The 23,237-nt window shown below is 35.4% G+C and overlaps 1 protein-coding gene across 6 annotated transcripts in view; it reads right to left on the bottom strand.

The window, feature by feature from the left end:
- Positions 1–21,324, bottom strand: part of Ppn (proteoglycan-like sulfated glycoprotein papilin) — a 92,130-nt gene extending 70,806 nt beyond the window's left edge. For 5 of the 6 annotated variants that reach the window (XM_077413977.1, XM_077413982.1, XM_077413979.1 and 2 more), the window contains exon 1: positions 18,659–18,887. In XM_077413977.1, coding sequence (XP_077270103.1) covers positions 18,659–18,861 — 203 coding nt within the window. In that variant the 5' untranslated portion in view covers positions 18,862–18,887. Of the gene's footprint in view, positions 1–18,658; positions 18,888–21,089 lie in introns of those variants that run through there. The other variant, XM_077413981.1, reaches the window with a different exon arrangement.
- Positions 21,325–23,237: the final 1,913 nt, after the last annotated feature.

The following is a 23,237-nucleotide window of genomic DNA, read 5'->3' as shown; positions in this document are numbered from 1 at the left end:
ATAGGTCGCCACAAAAATGAATTAAACTTGTTTACAAAAAAAGTTTTATGGATTTTTTTTACGGAATAGTCCAGTTGAATTTTTTCAAAATACACAAAAAAGAATCTTCTGTTAATCTGTTACGGAAAGTTTTTTGCTATTACAATATGATTATTGACGTTTTATAATAGATTTTCATTTCAATAACAAAATCTAATTGTACATAAAATGTGCGTAATAAAATACATATAATTGAACATATTTTATAATTCGTAATTGATTTTTTTCTTAGTAATATTATATATGATGATGAACAATTTCGCGATAATAATGAGTAAAAGATATCAATTGCCTTTGAATGTAAAGTCATTTCAGAGCAAAATATCTTTATTTTTTTTTTAAAAAGATAAAAACGATGAAGAAAAGAAAAAAGAAAAAGTAAGAAATAATAAAACTAAGTTTTGTAATAAATTAGTTTCCTCGAAGAAGCACGCTACAGGAAATACCGCACCGTGCACTTGACCAAATAAATTTCTAACATATCACTAATGGAAAGCACGTTAAATTCGCGTGTATTCACGTTAGAGAATCGTCACGCAAGACCGTCAAAGATCCGCTTCCGCGGAATACGCCCCAAAAATAATCGGGGAAGGATGAAGACCTTCGCGCGTAAGACTTCCTCACCACATCAGAAGCAACGTGTTTCATTTCAATGTAACGACAGTATATACGAAAATCTTCCGATGTTTTGCCTGAATGAAGAAGAAACAAACGAATCGTGGCTCGGTAAGTTTAGTTGCAGGCTCTACCAAATGCGGTTAATTTTAGATTATTATCATATGCGCGCTATATCTTTCATAAAATTAAAAATAATTCTAAATAATATATTTGATACTAAGATTGTTAAAATGTTATTAATAATATAATGAAGAAAAATACTTTTGAGTAATATATAATAAAAGCGGAATATCTTAAATGTGATTCATAATTCATTATATGGCTTGTTCTAATCACAAAACTCTGTTTAAAACATAAAAAATGATTCGACGAAATTAAACGAACGTTAGGCAGTTTGTTGTATAAACAACCAAGACACTTTTTTTGCGAGAAAAAGAATGCGGGCGAACATTGACGCAATGAAATTCAAGCAACCGTTAAAGTCATCTTTCTTCACACGGTTCGAATGCAAGAACATTCGCGCGGCTTTGTATTTCCTGGGTGGTTCCTTCTGGAACGGTCAGTGATAAATAGACCGCGGTACGTTCTCTTCCTTACGGCGCATAGCGTACAAGGAATGTCAGGAACAGCACATCTCAGCCAAGATATTAAATCAGTACCGTGTATATATGGCCAATTGATTTGCAATGATTCACATCTCGTTTGTGATCTTGTACATATGAATTACGAGTAAAATTCTTCTTCTACATATATATATTCACTCTTCATATATCTTTATATATATATTTAATTTAATGTGTAAATGTAAGTTTCTGTCTTTTTTATTGAAGACATTTATCGCGCAGTTAGAGATATGAAGAACGCGTTTCTCGGATTTTGCGCAAGATTATATGTAACTCTATACGAAGCTGTCTATCTGTCGTGTAAATGACATTTGCGTGCGGTTGTAAAATAATTTACAATATATCAATCAATTTTTGTACATGCATCCTATTTCATTTGCCTAAGCCACAAACTGCGTGAAATAGTATCGACTTCCTGCCACGGTACTTATAAGCGTTTCCGATAGCTCGCGCTGACTAGATGGATGATGTCGCGACTTCGCGGAAGACTTCTCTCAGGAATTTCTTTTCTGGAACACCTGAAGAACTTTAATCCTGCTCTGCTGCGTCACGAGGACCGCGGTGCCCCTCTTTGAGAATGTTTGACGTTTCCATTAACGCCACCTCGGCTACGATGGATGAGTACTTTGATGTACACCGTCACTTTAATTAGTAAAACTCGCATCACTACTTCTCACTTATATTTTCCTGTTTTACTATATTTTCTCGTAATTTTTATAATTGTTTCGCAGGATAACAATCTTATAGAGAAAATAATAGTTAAAAAACTTCCGTAGGGGATATATTAATAAAAATGTTTTACGTTTTTTTTTCCAGAAATCACAAATTACGAATGTACAAATATACATATAATATGAATTGGTGTAATTGCACATCAAAAATATATATTAGGCTCTACACTTGTAATTAATCACGATTTTATCCCATTACTTATAAGGCATATCTAAAAATTCTTGTAACTAAAGTGATTACGATATATAGTCTTTGATTACTTCCAAGAGCTTACAATTAGTCCTGAAAAATGACATTTTACTTACAAATATTTTTTAACATCGCAGATAACATAATTACTTTCTTAAACTCAGCAACCAACAATAGTGATTAAATATGTGTTAAATATAAGATTGTAACGTCTGATTCATAATATATTATGCAAATCTCGATGTTGCCGTCGAAAGTTGGTAATAAACATTTCAGAATTAGAAAGACTGAAGTAATTTTATTTTCAATAAAATGCCACATTTGAGAGGAGAAATAATAAAATTAAGCAATTAGTGAAATAGAATCGTGATTGCGACATGGCAATGCAAAATTGTAATTTAAAGACCGGATATTGATTCATTAAAGAACAATAACGAAAAGAAATCGAGAAATAAGAATGAGATGAAGGATTCTCGAGATTTCAAGGCGCGCAACGTGTTGTCAGGTCAGATAAGAAATTAAATGTTCCCTAACTTTCGAGATTTTCGTAGGAAGGACAACCCATTGATTTTGGACAGCGGATCGCGCTCGAAGTGATGTCGACTTCTTATTTGCATTTAGATGTAAACGTGTGTCAGGCTGTTAATTTTAAATAATGTGTTAAAGTGTTGTAGATAAACTGGCAATATAGATTTAAAAATGTGACAACACGAAATTTTTCATTAAATTCAAAATTACATCGACCAATTTTCATAAACAGTTATTTGATAATCGTAAACTACTCGGGCGGAATTCTGAATAGATGAACTTCGAAAATTCGTTAAGTGACATTTCAGATGTCAATGTATAGTAGCTGCACTCATGCCAAAATCAAGTAATTCGATTCTGATTTAATTGATTAACTGACTCCAAACTCCGAGATAACCGAATTATTTGGAATATTGGTTAATATCGTCACGTCTTGATTCATATATCAAACATATTCGTAAAAATGAAACAATATTACGAGTTGACTTCGAATATATATTGAATATATGTAATTACCTTTTTGATCATAAATAATTTGATAGATCTTATTTTATTCTTGTAAATATGTATTTGTATTTATTGATGCAAATAAATAAATGTACATTATACAATAATTGCTTAAATTTGTCATTTACAATAATGTCCGTCTAAAAATTAATGCATAACTATATAATTTTCACTTTTGCCATCATTAATCACTTTTGATATGATTTATTACAAACTGTAAAGACGAAAATCATGTTGAAGTTATAACGTAGTTTTCAGAATACTAAATATGTATATGTATATGCCAAATGCATTATGGATATTTGAAAATTTATGATAGCTAGTCTCATTAATTTACTTTCCAATCTTATTCTCTAATATTTTCAAACAAGTATGAGTCGTGATTTGTAGTTGATTGTGATGAATCTAACGTCCGTCAAATGCTTTCATCGCTTTGCCGGTCGATATCTTATTAAACACGTTTTTGACATGTTGAAAAAACTGGTCATATACGTCATACTCTGACGAGTGCTATTTAAATCCGCGAAAATGTTTGCGGATATAGAACCTTTTCATCTGGCGTGAAGCGACGCGTACTATCACATTTGCGTTGAAAACGGTGGTGATATGAATGCAAATAAGTAGGTACTCGTAGAATTACTTATATATTTTCTAACGGTATAAGGCTCATACTAATGCACACGTCTAATTGCAAGTCATCGTGATTTGAAACTGATTGATCACAAACGGAACATGTTGCAAAGCGTGACTACGATAATCTCTTAACGTCACGCAAGTTTAGTAATATTTAATGTATTAGAAATTTTAAATCAGTATAGATATATTATTTTATATTTTATATATTAATTCACATATCTCTCTCTCTCTTGCCCGTTTAACATTAAAATTATCAACCTTGATCATGAGTATGAACTTATCATTTATTAAGTAGTTCCTTATACAAATGTTTATGTTTTACGTATTTATTATAACACTATGCGTAACTTGACAATTTTTTCTATGTTCTCTACAGTGAGATTTTTGTCCGGAAGATTTGATTAACCATGAGAAAAAGGTTCTGCGGGTCGATAAGGAGTAACCCGCGGCGCAAAAAGACTTTACTGTTTCTGATAAGAGCTTAGATAACAACGCGAGATTTCGTGAATTAACTCATTGAGAAGACAGAACTAATATTCATAATTCTTTATCTGTATACTGAGAATAACGAAAGCGGGATCTTTTGAACATATGAGTCAACGTAAATTTCTAATCAGCTGTGTCACCAAAGAAAAAAAACCAGTGAAAAAAACTTATATTTTTTTTTATAAATGTCTATATAAAAATTTTATTTGATCGTTAAAAAGGAGTATATTAAACTAAATTTATTAAATAAAAAGTTAATAAAAAAAATCACGCATGTTTTCCATAAACTTCTGCAAACATCTTTTAGTAACAGTCGCTTAAGAAATAAATTAAGATATCAAAAGTTCTTTATAGCTTTAACATGGAATTTCATATTTGATTAATAAATTGATTAATAAAAATCAATTTTTATTAAATGTGCAAATCGCAAAAAGTAATCTTCTATCATTTGAAAAAATCTACTATTAAAAAACAGTTGTTTAAAAGAAAGAAATCTCTTCGCTGAAAAAAGAATCTTTTTGGAGTTTTGCTTCGCCGTGATGAGGTGCAAAGAAGGTGTGCCGCGGTTGCGTTCTCCAAAACTCGAGGCAAACACGACAAAAAGGACGGTCGGTAATTTAAAGTTCGCCCGCTAACGAGCGATTTGTGTGCAACTTACGCCACCCTGCTAAGGGAACGAAACTAACCGCCGCAGGTGCATTTCATTCAAATGCGCGCGTTATCGTGCATGGTCTAATTAACGACCCCAATTAACAAAATAAAACTGCTCGCATTAATGCATCTAAATATAATAATACGAGTCAATAATAAACTAATCGTTTCTGCGTTGTAAGCGGATAATTCCCCAAACAAAATGTTTGTTTTCGAGAAACAAAGCTTTATTAACTTGCATTGAAAAAAATCTCTAAAAGATTCTAACGATCAAACCAAAGATCTAAAGATCAAACTGTAAAGATATTCTACGACACAATAGATCACGGCAAATAATAACTAATTAGCGAATAAATACTAATTAACGAAGATAGTAGCACGCGACACCCGACGAAGAGTCATGCATGCGCGCGTCAGCAACACCTGATGTGAACGCGAGAGTATTATGTCGACGATGCCTGGTGCTGCGCGATATATATGAAACACTGCGTCAATTAAATTATAATCACGCGTGCCATTACTACTCAGAATGCACACGCGTCCAAATTTTATGTGAGTCTAACGCGCTCATCCGATGACGAATCATTACTAAGCAATCATTTTCTTTAAATACTCGAACAAGTAATGGTCCTCAAGCTGCTTAAGACAGGAATATCTATGATAATAGAGTATTTGACCAGGAACATATATATTCATTTTCGTTTTAATACATATTTGTAAAACAGAGAAATTCTTAGAATACACAAGCTACGGATTGCTTCAGATATATGCTGGTATATATATACTTTTTTATTTGTTATTTGGCGATTATATCACACACACTTGAAATATTTAAATTGATATAATTATCATTGCAATATGAGGTTGTAGTTTGTATGTTGCGGTTGAGTACATATAATGAAAGTAGTAATAAAATAGTACAAATTATGAACACTTAAACAGATATTAAAAATTAAAATTAAAATTAAAATGTTTTAATTTTTTAAACTGGACTTACTTGGAGACATTATTAAAGCATTCTGTTATAAGAATGATTCCGTTTAACTGTATATCGAAAGTTACTACAGAATAGCTACTTTTCTCTCTCTCCGCTCGTTCTCGATGATATTCAAGACGGTCGTCACAAACGTGATCAGAGTGCGCAATGAGATGCAAAATATTGAATACACATAGTGTGCCTAAATCACTCGCACAACCTAAATCAATAGTCATTAGCAGCGAATTTGTTTGCACGATACTCAATGGCTATGCCTTCTTTTGCTTGCTTGCTCATTCCTGAAACTATAAGCTCGCGAATATCTGTCCACCGCGGTTTCGCAATTTCCTGGAATTTTCGACACATAAATTGCGAGGATCTTCAATATTATCCGCCGGCATTGTTCGTGTATGCCTATTTAAGATAAAACGATTTATCTCACTGCGTTGGAAAACCACCACAATTAACGTGGCTTTCTTGTACTACAAAACATTTCAATTTCTCCGAGAATGATCTTTCTTCCTATCTTTTATTCCTTGGTCAAAGAAGAGTGAACTGATAAAAATACTAATTGGTATGACAAGACTTTTTCTTAGACTATAAAGAAAGAATTTAAGAGAGAAAAACGTTGTACCTCGAATAATCTTCCGTGCATCGAAAATTTCATTATTTACGATTTTTATTTTAATATGTAATTTTAAATTTTTTAAATCTATTTAAAAATTTAACTAAGAGCACATAAATAAAATATCATAAAATATGTAATAAACTAACGCGAATTATTATACACGCGCATGATTTGTTCACTTAAATGCAATTAATTTAATCGATTTGATAACAGCACGAGATTTATGAACAGCTTCATTAAGTAATATCAGTGCAATAGCAATATTAAAAATTTCAGCACGACATTGATTTGTCTCGAAAAACTTGTTTCAAAGCTACGGATGAGAACTAAACATTTGTGATGTGACAAGGTCGGTAATTAATTCTGTTGTTCATTGACGCTGATGCATTTCGTACGTAAATTTCGCTTAATTATATCATGAAGAATTCCAGTAACTCCTCTATCGGAATTACTTGTCATTAATATTAGTCAGCTGCGCGCAGCATAAGGAAAGTATTATAGACATTTTCGTGGATGAAGGATGCGCACGATTATGTTCGCGATATCACCGTAGGTAGGTAGAAATTGCGGCGCAGGTGCAATGTGAGAATGCTGTCTAGAAGAACAGTCTAGCTACTGTATGTAGTAAACCAGGTAACAGGCGGAAGCGTCTTCGCTGTCGTTGCTAATGCACCGTGCATACAAGAGAGAACCCGACACCCGTTAGTTACAAGATAAAGGTTTCTTCACGTCTACCGCGACCACACAAGTGTCACAGACATCATAAACGTATGACCTATCATTTCGATTTACAGCTGTTGCATTTACACATCTCCTTCATTAGGAGATTAAAATTATTACAGTTTGTAATTTATAAAAAATATCAGTAGTTTTATTTATCTACAAGCTTTTCAGCTAATTTAAAATTGATTTTTCCTCAGCGAAGCATCGGGGTAATACTAATAATTTCTTATTTATTTATCTTATTGCAATTTATATTTAATCAAAGATTATATATACGCATAATATTTATATATTTATATAGGTATTTAAGGCATTTTTATATAACAAGTACATTTAGCTTCTAATCGTATTGAATGAAAGCAATTAACGACGAAATAATAGGACAATTTTTAATCGTTTTGTCTAATCTGAAATCGTAACTTAATAAAGTTTTAAACGAGTTTGAGATGAGTCAGCCAATTGATTCGCAAATTGATTTGCTGAGTCATCGAAGAACATTAGTCTAAAGCATTAGTCTAATCTTTTTTGCCTTCGTGAAACTGTAATTTTTTTATAAATCAAATAATTCAAATATTTCGTGGTTCTATATGCTTCGCATGTTTTTCTCGTTATTTGTTTCGCATTTTCAACTTCCGGTTTTCGCGACGAGATCGATTATCGCGCGCGATAACGTATTTTTGTAAAGCGCAAGTTTACGCGTCAGAGATGTCACAAAATTCAGGAATTTAAATTGACGTCGGATATTCTGCGAATAACCGAGCAGCCCGACAGCGCGACATTCATTCACGGGCGCGGTCCCTATATTCGATTCGCCGGCGAGTGAGCTGATTCTATTACAGATTAGAGTGTGACGGCGGATGATATCTACCTGCAATCGTGCGCGATTCGACGATCGTTACCGTGCACGAGATGCGCGTTACACCGTGATTTCCGCGGAGCGGTAAAGGCCTGGGCAAAAATTGCAAACCCTATTATCCGGATCCTCTGGCGAGGGCATCGTCGCCGGGTAAGAACGACCCTGCAATCTTGCAACATCCATCTTGGTATCTTCTGACGTTGATCGAAAAGGCCGGCAGGCTAATTCGATAACTTAATTTTCGGACAATAAATTTTCTAGAAATTACAACGCTCCTGCAGTTGCAAGAAACAATCACGTAGTGACTTTTTATTACTTCGACTTCATAATTCTTTTATAGCGAGATCTAATAACATTTCCGAGACTCGCAATATTTCATCTTGCGTTATAGTTTCCTTCGTCTTATTGTTACGATGCGTTAAATAAATTACATACGATATATATTAATGGATTTCTTTAATAGTTTTACGGGCAAAAATATATCTCCGTCTTTGGGATCTTTTTCGCGGCGAAAGAATTAACGCCGAAATTCATAAAGACCCTTCATTGCATCTTTCCATTTGTTTCTCAAGTTTGACGTCCTGAAATTTCGAACCAGGGTTTCTCGTAAAATGTGTAAAAGGTCGTCCATGCGACATTGAAATATCGTATCCAAGAGAGAAAAAGAAGACTCGACCGTCACATTGTTCAAGCTCAACCGCGGGTACTCCCACGCGACTAAGTCAATTTTATCCTCAAAGACATATCGATCTTCCACGTCCGAGGATGTCGTAATCCTCGGACCGACCTACAGCACGTCGATGCGACGTAGGTACAAGTGAGCCAAGGGTTCAAAGAACGCATAATGCTCAGTCATGAAGGATCAACTTCTGTAGGTTCTCAACTCTCGGTTATTTGTATATAAATTTTATTCTACTTTCGTTCGTTCACTTTTCACTTTTTTTGCGATTACTGTTCAATTATTGTAAATAAATTATAAAAACGCAATGAAGCGATGAATAAAAGTTCTCTCCTTGATCTCGTTGAAAGCGCGCTGCAGATCCATGTTTGAATAAAACAACCTATTCAACGGGCTTCTGTAAAATATTTGCGCGAACAATGGCGCGAATAAAGACTGATGCTGCGAAGTAAAAAGAATAAAAATAAGCAAGGGAATAATCTAATACAAGTCCGACATATACGTGACATTCTTGACGCGCGCGTGATTAAAAATCCCCATTCTCCATTGTGCTTAACGTCGCATGCTGCAGCGAGAGAAATCTCATTACCGTGAAGAATCAAGCTCAATTTATATAAGTTGATACAGAGGATGTACGATGATGCGCACTCGGTGTCCTCGTATAGCACTGTAAAGCGAAATCACGTCAAATATACCTGTATTAGCGCCGTGGAATCTTTATCGGATGTCCGCGGTTTACAAAGAGAGCCAAGGAGCCGCGTGCTCCATTGAGATATTCGAAGAATGTCGGGCATATCTTTGGCTTTGTTAGAAATAGATACTAAACGGTGCGGGGGTGTGAGCCACGCCACGAAGCGCGATGAACTAAAAAAAACTTGCCCTTAAGATGATTCATTGATCCATCGAAGCGCGAACACCCGATATATGGTACTGTATCGACGATCACAATGACGTTTCGACTCGCAGGAACGGGCACGTGAGGGATTATTATAATGAGATCTTTAGAATTCCTCGGCAAACAGGTCCTACTGTCCTACATTCTATATTCTCTATAAGTACTGATTCAAGGGACGCCGCCCTGTTAACCATCTGCGGTCTGATGTGAAAAGACTGTTTCGTAACGGGTCGAGATGTTTGAATCATATTGAATCCACTGATCGGGTAAACAACCGCTTCATTTAACATGCTCTATGTAAACTGTACGATAGCGAGAATTGTCGAAAAATATTTCGCTGTGTAACATTTGTTCGTAATGCACTTTTTACTTTGATTTATGACGCATGATATCCGCACGCAAATAATCCGTTTCCGCCGGTGATGGTTGGTTAATACGTTTTTCTCATATGAATAAAAATTAAGTTATCTCGCAAGATCTCGATGATTAGTAATGAATGACATTTTACATAAAACTTACTTTGCACTCTATAAAACGCTTCGATAAGTATCATAAGTATTATAAGTATAATTAAGGACGCTGAACAAAGGGAAATTTTGTAAAGAACTAACCGTCTGGTGACTCTACTTCTCATCGGAAATTTCAGTCGTCTGGGCATCTTGCGGTTTTCGGACTGCAGAATGAGTGGGAGAACTGTCTGCCACAAAATCGTTTCGCGGTTGTCCTGGCTCCGTTATTAGTTACATCCCAACACCCCCGTGCATTGTATCCGGACATCAAGCCGGGGAAAAAAATAAAAAATGATCGCAAAGAGATGTCTCGGAACTCGTGCTCCAGAGGAATCATGTCGATCCGGCGATGACCGTAATTTTTTAGTGTCAATAACTATTACGACGAGTTTCACAGCGATATTTCAAAGATCGAAAGACCATTTCTAATAATATCGTGTAACAAAACATCAAGCACGTACTTCTTTTATCAAAGGGAAAACCTTTGCAGAAAATTCATTTAAGTTCCATATGATCCAGGATAGCTAGCCTAAATCGTATAGATCTTAAAACAAGTAAATTTAACTTTATGTAATAGAAATTAAATTTTATATATATTTAATACAAACTATTTTTAAAATTGAAAATATATAATAAATATTTATTAGAAAAAATTTGCAATATCAAAAACCAAACTTTTGTTTGCTAGTGCTTGTCGATAGCGCTACCTTACTTATATCTAATACCTCTTTTCAAAGCCAGATTTAAGTCGTGGCGGCTTTTCTCATATTTTTCGTTGCTCATCTCGTGAGAGAGACCATTCTCTTCTAGAACAGGAGGACGCTTTCGCTCACGTGGATCAAGGTATCAGTAGACGGTAGAGGAGGCGGCATCGAGAAAGCGACGGCGGCGTCGAAATGGTAGGGGGACGGAACGAGAGCGAGACGGAAAAAACGGCCGGATGAGTGAGGAAGGAAGAACGAGCGTGGAAAAGCGCAAGAGAGCCGGCGCTCGATAGACAGGAAGAGGAGCCACGGCGGGTGTTATTACGAGGAGGCGAGAACACGGTGGTGTCCGACGTTGGCGCGACGAAGATGCCGCGTCAGAACGGAGCAACAGAGTGCGACGTTTCAGGCCTTCGTACCACCAGGAGAACATGCACCGTAGACACGTCGCAGACGAAGGGCATTCTGTCGCTCTTGGCAAGCGGGAAAAAGACGAAAGAAGACGACGAAGAAAGAACGAAAGCATAGGAAAGAGATGGTGACTTGAGGAAAGTGGGACGGAGAGGAAGACGAGAGAGAATGAGAAGGAGAGTGAGAGAGTGAGAGAGCGAAAGAGGAAAAGAAAGGGAGAGAGAGAAAGAGAGAGAGAGAGAGAGAGAGAGAGAGGGAGAGGGAGAGCGAAAGAAGCTCGCACTGACACGGTCACGGACGTGAGCAACGACGGAGAGCGGCATCTGAGCGCAACAGGTTGCCCTGATGCTTATTCTGACAGGGGATGCGACCCGGAGAAACTCGACGGTGATGCTGCGATACGCGAATGTGAAACAAAATGACGAGTTTGAAATTATGGTCCTGGAATGCGGGATGACTCGAAAAAGACGAAGACGAAAGCAACGAGATGATAAATAATTCCTCGTTTTGTTCGCTCAATATGCATCGTCAAATCAACACATGAAAAATATATGTAACGAGATACAAATGATTCCTTGACTGCACTGAACTAATTTGCCATTGTCATATATGTTGATTAGAAACCTGTTATACGTCTCGCATCGGTTCACTGACAATGAGAATAGATCCTTGGACGTAATTTTATTTTAATAGCGTTTCTTTTTTTCTATTTAAAATATTTCACTAAAATATTTATAATCGAGAATCAAATCTATTAAATTAACATTTACTACACTTTTATGCACAGCGATCAATTCCTCGACTAAAAAAAATCTCGTATTAAATTCTCCAATTTCAAGTCAGGTTGGCTAAGTGCGTTTTATACATATAAATGATAAAATTTTTGTAAATGATGAAAAATTTAATAATAACAGATTGTTAAGAATGTAAATTATATTAAAATTTTATCGGGTTAAAGAATAAAAGTTGTATTTACGTAACGAGCGTTACAACGTTCGAGATTATATCAGTAGGTATAAGAAGTCATACACGGGTAAAAACGAGTGTAAATATGGAAGTTGTTATTTCGTCAGATTCTTTTCGGATCCGCTAGACGTATAATCATCGTAAAGATCACGCGGCTCACTGATATGTTCACAGTCATGGACAGCTCGATGAATCTGCGGGTTCGCCGGTGATGACTGACAACAAAATTTCTATCCATCGATTTTTCTGGCAAGCCAACGGCACAAAACCTGCTGCTCCAATTCTCTATGGTCCACTCGCGCTGTTGATTTGATTCGCTCAATAGTTGTGGTTGAACTTCTTCTCGACAAACGAACCCACCGGTGAAGAAGTACATGTAAGAATACCACGTTTTTTTTCCTCGCCGATAGTATACATTATCGTGTTTCTCGCGCGCAATTTCTTCCGCGAAGGACCAAAGGTTCCGCTAGCTTCGTCCTGCTCGATTTTGCGCGTTACGATACGATCGCACTTAGCCTGATGAATGATCCTCGTTGATTGCAAGTTATTATGTCCGCCAACGAGAAGGCTCGCCAAACGCGTGTCTCATTTTCTCCGCGAGGACAAGTATATCTTGTATACCAATGACGGGCTGTGAGTACGTGAGCGAGGTAGGTCGATGAAGGTAAACTGTCATCGGCCACACGAACTCGTTGACAGATTACTTCCAGAGATGACTCGCGCGTACAATTTGTTGCTAAAACATATTTTGTCGTAAAATCGCGATCGGAAGAAGCGACAACTTTTCCGACGTAAAAAAAAACCCAGCATTTTCATCTCTGTTAAGGATTTTTTTTTTATTTACGCCGTGTACCCGTCAGTCACACAAGAATTATATGCGCGGCTTCCTCTCGCTTCGTACCTTCTCTTCTTGTTCCTTTTCGTGCGTGATGCGCACGAGCGCAGAAGGGTTGCCCTCCCTTCCCGTCCCTATCATGATATTTTATCGACTACAGTCGCTCTCTTACGATGGAGATGAACGAGGATACGATATAACCGGTACTTTTTTCCCCGCTCTCTGCGGAGCCTCTTCTTACGTGAGGATCAACGGAGGGGAAACCCACGTGTATGCAAGCGCTTTCCTTCCTTGGCCTTTCTCCCTCGTTCCTCATTTACTCGGCCTCTTCTTTTCAATCTCTTCTGCTCCTTTTGCCGAAGCACTTGAATCCGTGGATCTCGTAATTACTGTGAGCAAACAATGCTAGCAAGGAATCGTATCCTTGTGCTTCAGAATGTTTTGATACTCACACAGTCGAATTGCAAATCATAATTGTGCTTGTTGTCGTCCGCGTAAAAGACGACGTTTGTATAGTAATATCTTCGTGAGATAGTTGAATGAGACATTCGATCACTAAACACATAGGCTATAGGTTCTCGGATTGATCACGACAGTCTATTGCTTTTAGAAGAATAATTCACGAAGGCTTTGGGGCAGTTTGGGGCGTAAAAATGTCGCGCGTATACATTACCGCCCGAGTTACAAAAAAATAGGTGCGAAAATATTAAAAAAGGAAAGATTAAAAACAAAAAGAAATGTATATCTTTACAATCTACGGAGAAAAAATGAGTTCTCGCTTACAAAGATGCGTCGGCAAGTTTTTCATTTTATGCGAGTCAGCGCCAGCAGATATCAAAAATTGTGAATGCAGTTGCACGGTAAATGCTTAAAGTGGAAATAATAATTCAAGCTATGTTGTACAATGTTAACGCGAAATAGTGAAAAGAAGTTTTAGCACACAGCTGGTGAAAAACATTACTTAAACTGAGAAAAACGTATCAAGCTTTTTTTGTAACTGGAAAACTATATTAATAATTCATATCATGTTTGTTAAATATCATTCTACTTTGCAAAAAAACATGAAACAGATATGTATTTTCTTTTTTTTTTTTTTAAATTATACTCTGTAATTTGTTTAACAATCTATTGTTATATGTCAGATTTTTGAAGAATAAGTTTGGTTATTTTTTAAAATTAATTATTTAGATTAAAAGTATACATCGTCTTTAAGTCTTAAACGTATTAAATGGCACTGCACTGTTGAATCAAGTTCGTTACGGATGAGGAACAATCCAATTACTTCGAGTAATCATCCGGTCAAATCTTCTGAGAATAAATTAACATTTCTTTTACTCCTCATCAAAAGTAACACGGGTAAATATGATTAGAAATAAAGAACTGCACAATAATTATTATATGCACCCGTAATCAATATCCAATTTGAACTAATAGTAACATTATTAATTTGCAAATAATATGTACCATAAATTGATAAAGTTCTACATTATATCGCTATTCTTTTCACACAAATATTTTTTTGGACGAATGAGAATACGGTGTGTTATTACGAAGATACATTTATAATAGTATCTATCAATTTCAATATTTTATATTGACTTATATTGACAATAATAAAATGTCGTTCAAAAAAAAATGTATAAATAATAAAAAAAATTTTTTGTTAAATTTATTTGGATTGATGGCTTATCTGTCATCGTGAGAATTAGGCAAAAGCGCATATATATTGTACTAATTCTCATAAAGGCATGCATGTGTACAGGAATTTAATAAGATCAATTTCTAAATATATTAAAAATTGTATAGCAAATTGGATAAATGCAGCAGTAAAATAAATTTTATACAATTTATGTAAAATGTAAAATTTATATAAACAAATATGTATTTGAGAAGGACAGGAAAAACTTATCACGCAATACATTTGTACTATATTTACAAATGTCAGCACATAATTACTTTAATGAGCGTAAAGTTTTATATCACTTAAAAATATAGATGTTTCATTAATTATCCTTTTAGCAAGTTAACAAACGCGTAAAGTTTGCAAACTCCTATTTCAATCGATCAAATAGCTCGCAAGATTGCAGGATGAATTCAAATTTAGTTAGAATAATGTGGGGAGCGTACGTCGCGCGATGTATCTTCCGTGATCTAGAAATGCGCGGGAGTTGTGATTAAAATTACTTTCCGCAGCGCGCCTTCCTACCCTCCTGTACGATAATCTCATTTATACAAACAGCCTAACAATAAACAAAACCGTAATACTTTCGAGTGTTTTGAAACAGCGGAACAGTGCCTGGTATTTAACCAAACACGCGAGGGCTGTGCCCTGGAGTATTAACTTATGGAACAGAAATAACAGCTTTCTCTCCCTTTCCCCTCTACCAGAGAAACTAAAATAAGCCACGAAATGCAGGATTGTCTGCAACATATGTGGCCGGGTATACCTGACAGAGTGCTTTCCGCGTTGGAAATTTCTATGAGCGAATATACACAGTGCGGGACCAGTGGAACAACGTATTTATTCGGCCGACATTAAATTGTTTATTCGGTATAAGCCTACGACCCTTTGTTCCACAAGGTAGGTTTCTCGGGTTTTTGAAATTCGAAAAAGATATTAGAACGTCGGTTACTATAATTCTCACGTGTCGGCATCGCGCAAATGACAAACTCTGTAATGTTGCTATGTATCAGCAAACAGATACTTCTTCTCAAGGAATCCTTTCCTCCGTCCGAGAATGCAAGTAGTAATAAACATTAGCGCAGTTAATACATAATTCGAAGAAGAGACATTTATTAGATTCTGTTAATCTCATCAAAGGAAGAATTGGATGTATAGATAAAATAAATAAAAAAAACAATTAATTAAATTAATTAATAAATAAAACAGAAAACATTTGTTTACCATTACACAAACGTGCATAAATAAATGAGATAAATAAAAAAGTAAACAAACGAGGCGCGAAACTCATATTTTTTCTTTGATTTCTCATAAAATAAAAGTTGTGATTTTATTGAGCGAAACAACTCGCAAGTGCAATGCTTAAATCTCGCATTGTTTGTAACTGTTGTGATGCTGGTTAAATTTTAAATTCTGACACATTACACACGTATTCTGTGTACAGACTGTGGAAAGACGTCTACATAGAATCAGCAAGAATTAGCATAAACCATTGTCCTGCCAAGCTAGCCAGTAGAATGGCACCTGAAAGCTCGTTACAATAACCCTTTAGAACTACCGCAAGTGAAGTACTGTTATAACCGTAGATCAAAGGCAAAAACATTTTCGTTGACTTGTGTAAATATGTAATAATTCATGTGTTGTAACGTAATTTAATTGTCACTATTACAATATTCCAGGAAGGCAGCTTGTCTGATAGTTTAGCACAGAATAGATGGAGAAAAGAACAACAGTAATAAAATACAACTCTCGAATTTACATTATACATCTATATAAAAAATTAAAAGCAAGAGAAATATGTACGTTGTATAAACGTGGTAAACGTTGCATGAGCGCAAACGTGAAAAGTTGATAATAACTAGTTTGTAGCCACAGCATTGTGCGAATATACGAAATTGTTTTTTAAAAATAACATAATTCTGGTTTATACTGGAAAATATTCAAATTCCGCCATTTTCCGCTATCCCTAAGTATGTTTTTTATTAACAATTTATAAACAAATTCGTTTTTCTCTACAAATACAATGAATTTTGAAATTTTTGTAGAGATCAAAGTTGTAGAACAGACAAATATCTACAAAAAATGTCCTTATGAGTTTTTTGAAATATCTCATATTATTTGAGATATTTGCAACAAGAGCTACTAGGCTACGCGCGGAGCGGAGCAGAGAGTTCTAACAATTAAGCACACAGCAGTCTCTATCGATCTCTCTCTCTCGCTGCTAGTTCTCTAAGTTCTACAAGGAACTTGAATTGGTTCTCGATACTAGTATATGTGTCTATGTATACACACACACACACATATACATATATATATATATATATATATATATATATATATATATATATGTATATATATGTAGGATTATAAAAAAATATATTAAAAACAAAAACAATAAAAAAAACAAAAATGGGATGACAATCGAGCCAACAGCCTTCTTGTGGCCACCCTGGAAACAGATGCTAATTTATCTGGCTAATGTTGGCCGTAAGCGCGCAGCGCTATAATGTGTTTTGAGCTTCCGTTGCAAATATCTCAAATAATATGAGATATTTCGAAAAACTCATAAGAACATTTTTTGTAGATATTTGTCTGTTCTACAACTTTGATCTCTACAAAAATTTCAAAATTAATCGTATTTGTAGAGAAAAACGAGTTTGTTTATAAATTGTTAATAAAAAACATACTTAGGGATAGCGGAAAATGGCGGAATTTGAATATGTTGTTCAGTATATTTTTCTGAACACAATGACGTAATAAAATCTTGTGTTGCAATTTTTTCTAGGTCTAATCGTATTTTGACTGAACTATTTGGACAAATGAGTCGGTCGGAGGAGACACACATGTCGACCAATCCGCCCTTCGCGTCTCAAAGAACTCACGAGCAGACCATCTCCTGTTTCTCGACATGTGCGAATTGTGCATGTCGGAAGAGAAACGTAAACGTCTGCGGCTAGGCGAGCAGAAACGAAAACTTTTCTGAAACGGACTTTCACACACATCTAACGATCGAACCATTTGGAAAACTACGGCATAATTCAAATTGTGACGAGAATTTCACGAGTCATTCTACAAATGCGAGCGCGGATATATACATTTAAGTGTGTAAATCACCAGAATTTTAAAATTATTCGCTCGTAGACGTAATAACTAGTAGAAGTAATAAGAACTCAATAGAAACTCGTTTTTGTAGTAATTCAGTTTATTCATTCAACAATTACGATCAATATTAAGTTTTGACAGTATTGCTATAGTCTCATACAATTTTGATTTGCCACGAGAAACGAGGAAAAGGAGAGAAGAAGCTGAGAAGAATGTGAAGTATGCGAACATTCGGTAAATTCTTCATTAATGCAAATAAACATTCTGTATACAACGTGATTATTAATTACGCGTTATATCTTTGAGTAGGAGCGGCGCGATAGAAAGCAAGCAAATCACTCGCAAAAACCACCTCAGCCTTTAATTAAACCTCCCTTTAAATGGTTTCGTAATTGGGTACTTCCGTGCGCTTCATAAAAACGAGCTAAACGAAAATCGATTTCCAGCCTAAGGAAGAGAGAGAGAGAGAGAGAGAGAGAGAGAGAGAGAGAGAGAGAGAAAAAGAGAGAGAGAGAGAGAGAGAGAGAGAGAGAGAGAGAGAGAGAGAGAGAGAGAGAGAGAAAAAGAAAGAGAAAACTAAAACGAACATTCGATATTCTTCACGCATTGAAGAACGCATTCAAAAATTGAATGTAAAAAAACGTAGCATAATCGTGACGCAAAAAAAAATTTTTTTTGACTAACCACGTGCTCCTGATGTTCGTCATGCCCGATGAAGATGAGCCTTGGGATATATGCAGAAGCCGGAAAACTTCTTTCGGCGCACTGTTGGGAAAGGAACCGAAGGAGCGATAACGCGCACCACCTCCACGGACGGGAGTCGGCCACTGACTGAACGTGACTCCGATTCTCTCTGGAACCGGGAGGAGGCTGCGTCGACCGGTCATGGACCACAGGCTGCGGCCTTCCGATACTGAGGTGCCGCAAATTTCGCTTTTATTCCCTTATCCCATCGCGCGCGACTTCGTATCTCATTAAATTTTTTGACTGATAAATCCACATGACATTAAAATGTCTGTTTTCCAAATAAAGTTAAGATGAGTAGTTTTACATCAGTGGAAAAGAGAATAGTAATTACAAAATAAGAAACTTCCTTTGCCAGTAAATAAATACAAAACAAAAGTCGTTTTTGTTCAACTCAACTGGCCAAATAATTAATATATTTAAAATTCAGTAAATTTGTGAATTTTAAATATATTAATTATTTGGCCAGTTGGGTTGAACAAAAACGACTTTTGAATAGTAATTTTTTTTTTATTTTTTTAATGTTATACGCTTTAATATAGAAGGAAATGATTTGTTCCACTCGAATGTGCACATGCATCATTTCTAGGACATAAAACTAGATGAGACAAACACAAGGACATTTAGATTTATATATCTAATTAACAGTAAGATAAGAAATGAAATGCAAGGTGTACACCGGAAATATTGGTAATTAAACTGTGGAATACTGAAAAATATTTCCATATATAATTGTTTACGCTGATTTTACATTAATCGTATCAAATTCATTGCATAAATTATGTTTTTGTTATGCAAAATATGTAGGAATATCAATCTATTAATTAATTTTTGTTGAACTAAATATAATTGAAACACATTACTGGTAACTTTTTATTTTCATGCTGTTGATCGTACAATGCAAACAAAGAATAAAAAATATCTAAAATGCGTGTGAGAATTTAAATTGAAATTCCAATATATTAAAAAAAAAGGAGATAACATATTCCAATATTTTACACCACCTAAAAATAAAATTATTTTTATAAGAATGTAAAGTGTCTAGCTCTTTTACATATATGCGTGAGAATGATGTACGCTAACACAATACATCCAAAAGGCTTTTTGGATAAATGTAAACAATTTAACGTACATTTGCAATTTGTAATAAATCAGTATCTCATTACTGGAAGGCTCAAGGATAAAGAAAGATCGAGGTCTCGCGGCTTCTTGAAATCCGTTCATCCATTCATTCACTCATTCATTTAAACGTGAACGTCTTAATAAAGAGTGAGTCGATGGGAATCAGGAACGAACGATTTACGAACGATCGACCAATGCCGTGTAGAAACGACAAATGAATAATGTAAGGCGTTCTTTGAAACGACTCTTTAATAGTAACGAGTGACATTACTTCTCGTGACAAATCACACAAATACCATACTAATTTACCACTATCTTTCTATAATACGAAACATAAAGTATTTAACCGATTAAAATGTAAAAAAAATTGTAAATTTTTTAAGAATATTAGTATAGAAACGAAATCTCAGAAGTAGTGAATGATGGAAACAAAGTTTGACTAACATACAATAAAATTGGTAGAATTAATGTAACTTACAAAGATGATAATTATTTTACAAAAAATTGACTTAAAAAGGAGAAAATAGAAAAATTATCATAGAAAAAAGATGCTTTTTTAAGTACAGTATAAATCTAAGGTCAGATGGATTCAGGGCAGTTTGTTTCGATGTTTTATGTCTTTACACAATTATTGCGTAATGAATTATTTTTTATTGCTGTATTAAATACGTTTGCATTTTTTCCTCTTTTCTGTATAATGCCGTGTAATTACCACCAAATAAGTTAGACTGCACTTTCAAGTTAGAATGACATTACCGAAGTTCGAACGATTTCAAGACGGGAGAAGTGAAACTTTTAATAATAAGATTCAGTAGACGTAAACTTGCGCATTTCATACTAAATTGTTTTAATAACTGCAAGAGTAACTGTCCGACAGCAGGGTAATTTTCTATTTTGAATGAAAAAGACTTCGAATGGCATATTATTTAACAAGGGTTCATCTTTTAATCGCTTCGATACTTTGCGAGTTACAGCATATTAAAGTATGTTACTTATTAAACAATGTACAATGTTTCATTAAATAATATTGTATTTATAATAAACAAAGTAATTTTATAATTACTTTGTTACTTGTATAATTACTTATATACACTTTTATTTCATGGGCAGATATTCGGGCCTCAACTTGACAACGAGCAACAAAAAGAAAGTTGATAATCAATTTAATCAAGATAATTTAGGTACTTTATTTACCTCACCAATCTAATATAGAAATAAAAAAATATATTATTTATTGTATGTAACGCACCTTGAAAGTCGATGGCGCATGTTGAACAGTGCGGCTCTCCTGTTCTGCGGGTATCCACAGGATGCCGAGAGGAATAGTTCTTATTTCAACACAACTAGTTCTGTTTCTCGTGGTTGTAGGGCCTAAAGACTACGACACAGAAGCCGGTCCTCACGAAAGAACGCGCGCGTACAACTCACGGGAGAAAACTGACCGAAAGAAGCGCGGAACTTGGAGAGAGAACCGACCCCCGATATGAGCTGCTCTTTCGGTCGGTGTGGGTGTGAGGCAGAGGGACCAAAGAAGAGTGATGATACGAAGGAGAAAGAAGGGGAAAGAGAGAAAGAGAGGGAGAGAGAGAGAGCGAGAGAGAGGGGAGAAGAGGGAGAAAGAGAGAAGGAGAGACAGAAAAGAAAAAGAAGAGTATAAGAATATATGGAGGGGACGAGTAGGGCTGGTAAGAGACAGGGTGGTCGACTGGCGAGAGAACGAGATGGCTTGAAGAGAGAGACAATGGTGGGGACTCATTCATACTCCAACGCCCCCACGAATTACGAGCACCAACTCCGGCACTCGTCGTCTACATTCGAAATGCGTCCAATGCCGCTTGATTAACAAATTTATCGTTCTTCGCTCTTCTTTAAGAGCATCGTCGGTGGAGCGTGTAAAGAAATTTCAAGAAAAATCTCGGAAACTATATTTTTGCTCACTATCTACTTTTTTTAACATATCAGGATTTGCAAAAATTTTTAAATTTTTATATACGAAAGGAAGTCTAGACGACTTACAAAACTTTTAAACAAAATTGTGCAGGTATATAGACTTCCTTTTATATAAGAATTTTTTAATCAATCTTGGATATAGATTTGTTTTTAACAGTGCCTTTAAAAGCATCAGAGAGCTTCAACAGCCTAATTTATAAGCAAGTAAAATTTTGAAGATTTTTGAAAATTAATAAAGTATATTTAACAATTAAATTAAGTTAAATCAGATTTTAAATTATGTTGAATAATAGCCGCGGTAAAAACATTTGAAATAAATACATTTTATTTAAAATTAATTTTATTAAGATAATGATAACGACTTAACATATCATTTCAATAAAGTAATTTCCACAAAGAGCAAAGAATAACGTTAAAAATTGGCACATATGTTATATTTGTACTTAATTAAAACATTTTCATTTTTATTTTCAAGAAAACGTTTACACTTGACTGACTTGACTGTAACAGCATTAACCGCGATAGCTGCGGAAAATGGAATGCTCGAGGAAAATATCGTGATTGTCGTCTATCGGACTATTGCGCTATTCCGCGCACGGGCGAGAGTCGGATTATCCGAACTCGTTTATCATCGTTATCGGTTGAAAATCGCATCTGCGATAGACGCTCATACATTAACGGCCTTTTGTTAATTAACGCATTTGGCCGTCGCGCGAACAATGCGCGTCAAACGGCGGTGCGGCTATTGAATTTCGGCGAATCGGGTAATCCGTTCTGCTCCGAATCCGTCCGTCCGATACATGCCAACTCGGGCAATCATGCGCTCACGTTTTATTAATCGGCATACCATTTTGTTAATTACGTGGCATTATGCAGCGGCGAAGTGCCGAGCGGAATGCGGAGTGACGCAGCTGCATATATGGCTCGCCGAAAAGCATGTTGAACATAACACGTGAGATGATGTGTGATACGTTCGTCCAACACACCACCTGTTATAACTCTTGAAATTACGAAATCCTGGACTATACGCAATTCAATGTGTTTGATGCTTGCCACGTGTTCAACCGAATGCCTCGCGGGTGGTAGGGCACAGCCATAATTTCAGCTTGTTGACCGGCGGCGCAACAACGAATGGTAATTAAAGCCGAACGCATCGCACGCCATCGCACTGTATATTCGAGCTGCAATGTCGATAGAAAATTTTATATATGACAAAGTATATGTGTAAATTAGCAGTGTTATTAAAATTGTGGCATGAATCTAATGAGAAGCTTGGTAATTTTACGGAAAAACAAGAATATATCATCATGATCATTGTCTTTAATTCCATTCTTCCAAATATTCGTAAATTTAATAACAATTATATATATTATGGTCAATCACTATATATATTTAGCTGCCTCAGCAAATATTGATATATTAAAATTATGAAAAACAATTTGTATAA

The sequence above is a fragment of the Temnothorax americanus genome, unplaced genomic scaffold (assembly GCF_048541705.1).
Source record: "Temnothorax americanus isolate GAGA-0224 unplaced genomic scaffold, ASM4854170v1 Scaffold34, whole genome shotgun sequence".
Classification (NCBI taxonomy): Eukaryota; Metazoa; Arthropoda; class Insecta; order Hymenoptera; family Formicidae; genus Temnothorax; species Temnothorax americanus.
This window is presented reverse-complemented; position numbering and strand designations above follow the sequence as displayed.